Below are 9,275 nucleotides of genomic sequence, written 5' to 3'. Positions count from 1 at the left end.
GCATGAACAGAATACAAGTGCATATGGTGATGGTGGTGGTGTATCTGGTGGTCAGGAGTGTGCTTTCAGAGAGACAGAAAGTTATTGCAGAAAAACATGTAACTTTGGATCTAAATACCAGTTCTACAATTTACTAATTATGTAAATCTGCACCTTAGACTTCTTCTAATCTATGAAATGGACATTATAACATCTTCTGGAGAGGGTTATTGTGGAGATTAACTAGGTAGTTCCCTAGCAAGGTCCACCCATAAATCTATTTTCTTCTCCTTTACCTGATTATTGTGTTATTGTTTTTGCTTCTTTTATTATTTTTGCTTCCCTTTTTTGGAGCACACAGTAAAACTGGATGTAAACATGGCATTGTCGGCTCAAATGCTTGCAGCTTCTCTATTTGAACTAAACTACTTTTAGTTCGAACAGAAACTTAGTTCCACTATTGTAGCACTTAAATATCACTAGAGGAAAGTATTGGAATAAATAAGGCTATGACTTTGGTTTTTTGTTTTTTGTTTTGTTTTGTGTTTGGGGGTCTTAGAATAATGCTATGGGGTTTTTTTTCCCCCCTTTAAGGTATATTTTCGTTATTCTTTGATAAATTTCAGTACATTAGGGTTTCAAAATGGTAACTATTTTGAGTCTTTTTTGAAAAATGTTTTTATTTCTTTAGGACGTTTTCTCTTGTTCTCGTTCTGGATCTTTCAAAACCTAATGATCTTTGGCCCACCATGGAAAATCTCTTGCAAGCCACAAAAAGCCATGTAGACAAAATGATAATGAAACTGGGAAAGACAAATCCTAAAGCAGCTTCTGAAATGAGACAGAAGATCTGGAATAATATGCAGAAGGATCATCCTGTGAGTTGCTGTTTGGGATTATTACTGGACTCCTTAGTCCCGTATATAGTTAATGATAACATCACAAACAACTTCTTTAGATTTTTATGCATGACTTGAAATTCATTTGATGTAGATGAACCTTTTTACTGGAAAATTACAGCAATTTATTAAAACCTCAGTAAGAGCAAAACAAGAAAGAAGATTCCTTATATCTTCTTGTTAGACATCTTCTGTGATTGTTATGGCATATTACACCAATCAGAGAAATAGAGTTTTAAAGTAGTGGTTTGATATTGATTTTATAATCTCTGTAAAAATGAAGATAAAAAGCCAGATTATACAAAAGTCACCTGAGAAAGACTAGATGAAGCTACAACTTTAAGCAAGAGGTAGAGTTTTAATAGCCTTCACCATCACTCTGTATTTTACATTCATTTGTTTCTGTCACTTATTCAGGATCTTTTTATCATCTGACAGCTAATTATATTATAAAGTTGCTATGATAGTAACACAGGTTCCTCAAATACAATCATAAATATCAGCATCTGGAAAACTAAGAGCAGCATTTTATATTATCCAGAGTTTATAAGAAAGTGTAGCCAGGTGCTGTGGCTCATGCTTACAATCCCAGCACTTTGGGAGGCTGAGGCGGGCAGATCACGACGTCAAGAGATCAAGGCCATCCTGGCCAACATGGTGAAACCCCATCTCTACTAAAAATACTAAAATTAGCCGGGTGTGGTGGTGTGTGCCTATAGTCCCAGCTACTCAAGAGGCTGAGGCATGAGAATCGCTTGAACCTGGGAAGCGGAAGTTGCAGTGAGCCAAGATCGCACCACTGCACTCCAGCCTGACGACAGAGTGAGACTCCTCCTCAAAAAAAAAAAAAAAGGAAGAAAGTGTTTTACATAGGAAATAATGAAACAAAACAAATCTATGATGGATAAATGCTATTCCAACAAACAGGTAACATAAAATAGAAAAAAAAAACCAGGAAGGTAATATATAAGGAAATAAAAGGGTAGAAAAAGGAAAATAATAAATATCATAGTAATTTAAGGAATTGCCATTTCTAGTTTTACACTTATGAAATATAGCTTAGGAAGTGAAAGTTAAATATTGGAACAAATTCTATGTCAAGCAAATTAAGTAAACATCTATGAAGAGACTGAAAATGGAATGGTTTTGGAAGTAAATAGAAATTGCTAAGCACCTAGCATTAAAGAATTATAATAAATCAATGAAATATGTTTATTAAACAGGATCGTGAATTAATTGACCCATTTCCAGTACCTCTGGTCATAATTGGAAGTAAATATGATATTTTTCAGGTAAGCTCTTCCACTTCTAGCTGAGTTTGTTGTACATACATGGCTGTGCTTTTTATGAGGGAGGTACAAAAATAATGTCAACATAAGAAAAATAATTATTGAAGGAATAGATTAGTAAGTCATACATCTTAAAGATTTTGGAAAAGAAGACATAGTTGGGACAGAAAAACATAGGTAAAGAAAATAAATGCAGTGATTAGAATGGGGATAAGGCAGATTTAGAAAACGAATCCTGCCGGGCACAGTGGTTTATGCCAGTAGTACTAGCACTTTGGGAGGCTGAAGGGGGAGGATCACTTGAGCCCAGGAATTTGAGGTTACAGTGAGCTGTAGTCACACCACTGTACGTCCAGCCTGGGTTACACAGTGAGACACTGTCTCTTAAAAAAAAAACAAAAAGGTCTAGGCCGGGCGCGGTGGCTCAAGCCTGTAATCCCAGCACTTTGGGAGGCCGAGGCGGGTGGATCACGAGGTCAGGAGATCGAGACCATCCTGGCTAACACGGTTCAACCCCGTCTCTACTAAAAATACAAAAAACTAGCTGGGCATGGTGGCAGGCGCCTGTAGTCCCAGCTACTCGGAGGCTGAGGCAGGAGAATGGCGTGAACCCGGGAGGCGGAGCTTGCAGTGAGCCGAGATCGCGCCACTGCACTCCAGCCTGGGCGACACAGCGAGACTCCGTCTCAAAAAAAAAAAAAAAAAAAAAGTATTCAACCCAGTCACTGGGGAATAGGACTTACTTCTCAACTTTTAAATTGAAGAAAGTAGAAAATTAGTTCCTTCTTATCTTTGCTTGTCAGAGAATTGTTAGGGTATTCCACACTATGAAATGTGCGCTTATATCTAAATTCTGTTGAGCTAAGTATTTAAACAAAGAAAGATCTGATAGCTGAAGCTCTAAGAAGGCTGCAGCTGTTGTTCAGCTCTCTATGAAACAAATATCAAGGTAATGGAATACTATTCCTGAAGGTGAGTTTAAAAAAATAAGAAATAATCTGTTTCTACATTTAATAATTTGAATCTTCCTGCTATAGATATTTGGTTATCTTGACTTTTTTAAATAACATATTTCTACAGGATTTTGAGTCTGAGAAGAGAAAAGTAATATGCAAGACACTTCGATTTGTTGCACATTATTATGGAGCATCATTAATGGTTTGTACATTTCTTGTCCTTTGGGCTTGGACAGTACCAAATTTGAGGAAATTAGCAACTTGATGCACAACTACGAGGAATAAATGCTTTTGCTAATGCACATGGTCCCATTGCTCTCCCACTGCTGAAGACCTCTCGTTACAGAGCGTTTGATAGTGCATCTGTTGAACATGTGCTACTAGTTGGTCTCCCCCTTCTTTGGAACAAAAGTTCTAAATTGTTTATATCCATAAATCCCAACCAAGTTTAAAGAGACAAGTTGATTATCTATTTATTCATTTTTGGTATCCCCTTAAGAATTAGAATCTGTATTCCCTTAAAAGAAAAACAAAAAATAACTCTAACAGTGTGTGTACGGGGGATGAGGGCTCTTTTAAAAAGTACTGTTTGTTGTAAAAGTTAAAAACATGAAATCTGAAGTCATGTGCCCTGGGTTCGAATCTCAGGGTGACCATTTATTAGACGTGTGATCTTAGGCAAGTCACTTAATTTCACTTAAGCCTCATTGTCCTCCAGGGTAAAATGGAGAAAAATAGTATCTTCTTCATAGGGTTGTTGTGAGGATTCAAAGAGGGAGTACGTGTGAAATGCTTAGCACAGGGCCTAGAACAGAATATTACTCAATAAATGTTGGTTTTTATAATCACTGTTATTATCTCCCATAGCAGGACTAAACTTCACTAAATGTCCTTTAATGCTATAAAATATAACAACTTTTTTTTTTTTTTTTTTTTTTTTGAGATAGTCTCACTCCGTCACCCAGGCTGGAATGCAATAGTGTGGTCTTGGCTCACTGCAACCTCTGCCTCCCGGGTTCAAGCGATTCTCCTGCCTCAGCCTCCTGAGTAGCTGGGACTACGGGCGTGTGCCACCATGCCCGGCTAATTTTTGTATATTTAGTAGAGACGGGGTTTCACTGTGTTGGCCAGGCTGGTCTCGAACTTGTGACCTCGTGATCTGCCCTCCTCAGCCTCCCAAAGTGCTGAGATTACAAGCGTGAGCCACCGTGCCTGGCCAAAACATTTTTATTTAAACAATTTCCAGCTGGGTGCAGTGGCTCACGCCTGTAATCCCAACACTTTGGGAGGCTGAGGCGAGAGGATCATTTGAGCTCAGGAGTTTGAGACCAGCCTGGGCAACATGGCAAGAACCTGTCTCTACAAAAAATTTTAAAAATTAGCTGGCCATGGTGGCACACACCGGTTGTCTCAGCTACTTGGGAGGCTGAGGTGGGAGGATCATGTGAGCTCGGGAGGTCAAAGCTGCAGTGAACTATTATCACACCACTGCACTCCAGACTGGGCTTGTCTCAAAAAAAAAAATTTCCTTTACATTTGAATAATTATTTAATGGTCTCTTTTTTCCTCCAAATTAAAGCACTCAGAGGAACCTAGAGACAACATGGTCTAGCCCCTTGCCTTCATGGCTAGAATATTTTGACTGAAAGTAATATTTACAAAGTATGTATTCTCAGCTTTTATACCTTTCAAAACATTATACATACATTTCATTACGTATTTTCTTAAAAACGATCACCTTTTATGTTTGAATTGTATTTGCTTACGTATTAGGTTGACACAGTACTTTGGGAAATGTTCTTCTTCACTATTTTGAGAGGATATGGGGAATTTAAAGTGAATGACTCATCCAGGGTACAGAGGTAAAGATCTTGCAGTTACTTATTTTTGCCACTAGAGAGGGTCACACATTTACTTCTGGCTATCAAGTTAGCTGAGGGAAATCCCTGTATTTCTTTAGGAACAGATTACATTTGATGGAGGGCCCAGTCTGGTCTCACGGGTACAAATTTAGATGAAGTCAGGTCATTGCAGGCCACAGCAAGCCTGGGATTCACTGTGGCCCAGGAGATGGAACAAGATCAGGGACCAGGGAATGACTTTGAGAAGGGCTTCATCTCAGCTTTCAGTAAGCCCAAAGGAACAGGGTTTGGGTTAGTGGAGTACTTCTGGACCACCAAAGGAACCATAAGGCCTTTCGGGAAGAATGTAGCCAAAGTGGTCAAAGCCCCATCTTTCAGTTTCATGTCTCCTCTTACCCTCTGCCCCATTTAAGGAAGAAAGTTGGGTACTGCTTTGCAAAATTCCATGATATTTAGCAGGGTTTTTTTTCCCAACACTATAGTTGATCCTATACAGTGCAGTTGAGAATATTGATTCAACATTATGAACAATCTAATTAAGTTAATAAAAACAAAACACAGGCCAGGCGTGGTAGCTCTTGCCTCTAATCTCAACACTTGGAGGGTGAAGTGGAAAGACCACTTGAGGCCAGGAGTTCAAGACCAGCCTGGGCAACAAAATGAGACCTTGTCTTGACAAAAAAAAAAAAATTTAATTAGCCAGTCATTAGCATCATAGTGCATGCCTGTGGTCCTAGCTACTCAGGAGGCTGAGGCAGGAGGATTGCCTGAGCCTGGCAGTTCAAGGCTGCAGTGAGTTGTCATCACACTGCTGCACTCTAGCCCGGGCAACAGAGCAAGACCCCATCTCTTAAAAAACCAATATGCTCCTCACCCCCCAGAGAGAACAGGAGAAGACTGGTAAGTAGAACCAGATTCAGAGGAGAGCCATCAGGATGGCAGGGACTTAAAATTATTATATATGAGGACCAGTAGAATATCACCTAAAATGTGATAACTCTCTTATATAGTTGAAGGAATGTTCCATAGAAAAGTGACTAACTTCATTCTTTGCTATTCTAAAGTCCATAAAAAGGAATCAATAGAGTTTACTCAAAATATGAAAGCACTTTCTAATACTACCATTTTCTGAAAACAGAATGAATTATTTGGGGAGATGAGTTCCCAGGTATTGAGTTTGTTTAAGCAGAAGGCTTACAGGTCTTTGTGAAGGGTGTTTCAGAAGTGGTTGATGCAGCAGATGGAGGAGTTGGGTTAGAAAACTTCTAATGTTCTCCCAGCCCTATGTTCTGTGAAATATGTTTGTGATTAGGTTTTTCCTTTCTCATAAAGAAAATAAAATTAAGCAGAGCAGTTATATTTCTAAAATTCAGTTAAAGTTTTCTATATGTATTTTTAAACATGGTCTCAGTAGAAGCATTACAATTATTTCAATGCTTTCTTTTAAATAAATGTATCAGATCTTATATATACACATGAGTATTCTCATTTGAATACTTTCTCTGAGAGCATTAAGAACTTTCTGTTCTTAATCCAGAATGAGGCTTATCTTGTGGAATTGCCATTGGAACCATAACGCTGATGTCTTTGCTTCATAATTAGATTTCATTTCAGTTCAAAATTGTTCTTCTCACTTCCATACCTCTTAGTCATTTTGACTTGGCTGTGAATGACTTTTGGTATCTACAGAAATCCAATCTAGTTTTTAAAGATTTGTAGAGTAACCATATGTCCTGGTATTTATCTGATGTCACAGCTTAATGATTAATAGTACCCAACCCTTTTCATTCTCTGAAATGTTCTGGTTATGGTTTCCCTAGTTATATGCCAGCATTGAAAATATTCAGTAGCTTAGGCACCAAAAACAATTTAAAAAGTTTAAAAATTACTTTAGTGAGTATCAGCATCATTAGACCAGTCTGCAGTCCCACAGTGACTGTTTGGAAGGCAGCAATACACCCTTGGATGTGAAAGCTACTTTTGAGGTATACCTCTCATTTTCTAACCAACCCAACTGCATTTTGGAAAATTTTCTTTTAGACCATAATGAGTATGTTTACACACATACAGCCCATAAACATACATTCATATATACATTTTAAAGAAATTATTTGACAGTGATTATGATCCATTTGTGTGAGTAGCTGAAATGATTAGTACATAAACACAAGTCCTTTCCACATCATGTACTCATTAAGTTTGAAGAACAAGTTAAAGTTACCAAGATTTCTTTATTCAGGTTTTGTTTTGTCTACTCAAACAAAAGTATTTGTTGGGCAACTAAATAGTGATTCTCTTTGCAATCTGTATTTGTTCAAAGCCATATTTATTTTACCTGTTTCTGTGATTGGAAAATAGAGCATATAATTTGTTCTCCTGATTTGTTTAAAGTTTACCAGTAAATCAGAAGCTCTATTACTAAAAATACGTGGAGTTATCAACCAGTTGGCATTTGGCATTGACAAAAGGTACTGCTAAGATATTTTTTATATCATTTATTGAGTGATTGATTTAGCCAATGTTGTCTCATCTGATTATTGTTCTACTCAGTCTGTTGTGTCTTGACCAGGAAAGTGACCTCGATGGCTAGTCTTAAAGGGATAATTTCTTTTTTTTTTTTTTTTTTTTTGAGACGGAGTCTCGCTGTGTCACCCAGGCTGCAGTGCAGTGGCGCGATCTCGGCTTACTGCAAGCTCCGCCTCCTGGGTTTACGCCATTCTCCTGCCTCAGCCTCCGAGTAGCTGGGACTACAGGCGCACCCCCCAAGTGCTGGGATTACAGGCTTGAGCCACCGCGCCCGGCCAGGGATAATTTCTTTTTAAAATTATTTTTATTATTATTTATTTTGTCATGACTCAACATAAAGGGGATAATTTCATATTATTTCCTGCTTCTTATATTCTTTAAATATTTCTCAAATTTTGCAACCAAAATGTTATATAACATTTAGTTTGAGGCTGAAATAAAATAATGATAATATTATACTTGCTCCCTGATTTATTTTACTTCCTTTCCCACACTTTGGTAGCTTCCCTCTATTATTACTTTCTTTTATTGATTTGAAATGGAATTGAAAATTTTGGTATGTATCTTCTTAGCCTTGCTACTTCTCTTAGTTTCAATTTAAGGTAATAGGGTCTGTCACTTTTTTCCTATAAAATGTTTATTTATGCTATATTTTAATTTTTGAAATCACTTAAATTGATAGTCATTCATTTGGGGCAATGCTCTCGGTAGTGGCTAAATGTAAAACTAGTCCATAATATTGCTCTCATGTTTATGGGAGAGCGTGGCAGCAAATTTAATGGCTAAACTAATTTAGAATCTTTTTTTCTCTACGTAGCAAATCAATATGTGTGGATCAGAATAAACCACTGTTTATCACAGCAGGATTGGATTCTTTCAGTCAAATAGGTTAGTGAACTTATTAAGGTTGTTCAATCTTTTTTAAATTGCTTATTGATTTTATCCTACTCCATGTTCACTTTGTCTCCAACATACTCCTATTTCTGGTTTCATTATCATTGCTGTTATTTCCTATGTGTTTGTTTATATGCCCAGTATTAATGTAACAGGCATCACATTGACATGTTTGTGATGGAAGGGATGTCACCACATAAGAGACTGATTTCTCATTTCTGATCTCTATTCCACTGAAAAACAAATTGCATGTATTTTCTTTCCCCCACTGATTTCCAGGTACTTTTAAATTTTAGCTCCTTGGATTTAAGGAAGCTAGGAGCATAGAGTAGTGAGGAAATTCAAAGCTACATATTACGGGCAATTAGCAAGTATATGAGAGATTGAAAAGTAAGTCAAAAAGAGCACGTTTGTAACAATTAGGTATGATTTGATTTTTTGTTATGAAATAGCATGCCTCATCTAATGGAATGTATTTCGTAAACTCATAGACTCTACAGGCTTCTGAATCAAAAGGAAGTTTAAGAGTTTATATCTCAAGCCCCTTACCTTCCCACAGAAACTGTTTTCATTGTGAAGCTCTTTGAACCTCGCACTTCTTTATCCTCTGCAGGTGGCATAGTTTGCTTTTAACACTCTAATGAGCAGTAGGGGTTTTGTTTTGTTTTGTTTTGTTTGTATTCCCCATCCTCTATTAGTCTTACAAGCTAAAGGTGACTTGACTTCAAATATAGAAATCTTTGTAATGAGATTATAGATTAATTGGAATGAAAGGAATGGAGGTGATTTTGCTTAATGAATGGTCATGGAGTCTGATGTTTATGATTATCATTAATGCCAACTTAATTCCAGTAGCAGTGAGAATCACTA

General features: G+C 37.3%; 1 protein-coding gene across 9 annotated transcripts in view; it reads left to right on the top strand.

Annotated features, from left to right (window-relative positions):
* DYNC2LI1 (dynein cytoplasmic 2 light intermediate chain 1) overlaps positions 1 to 9,275 on the top strand; it is a 55,381-nt gene that overhangs the window by 20,220 nt on the left and 25,886 nt on the right. For all 9 annotated transcript variants that reach the window (XR_013402799.1, XR_013402798.1, XR_013402801.1 and 6 more), the window contains 5 exons: positions 671 to 857; positions 2,102 to 2,170; positions 3,248 to 3,325; positions 7,377 to 7,453; positions 8,329 to 8,399. Coding sequence is in view for 2 of the 9 variants with exons in the window: in XM_015112255.3 (XP_014967741.1) it covers positions 671 to 857; positions 2,102 to 2,170; positions 3,248 to 3,325; positions 7,377 to 7,453; positions 8,329 to 8,399 (482 nt within the window). In the remaining 7 variants the exon portion in view is untranslated. The remainder of the gene's footprint in view (positions 1 to 670; positions 858 to 2,101; positions 2,171 to 3,247; positions 3,326 to 7,376; positions 7,454 to 8,328; positions 8,400 to 9,275) is intronic.

Source organism: Macaca mulatta, chromosome 13, assembly GCF_049350105.2.
Source record: "Macaca mulatta isolate MMU2019108-1 chromosome 13, T2T-MMU8v2.0, whole genome shotgun sequence".
NCBI lineage: Eukaryota > Metazoa > Chordata > Mammalia > Primates > Cercopithecidae > Macaca > Macaca mulatta.
The sequence above is the reverse complement of the archived record's forward strand: the minus strand, read 5'-3'. Positions and strand labels throughout refer to the sequence as shown.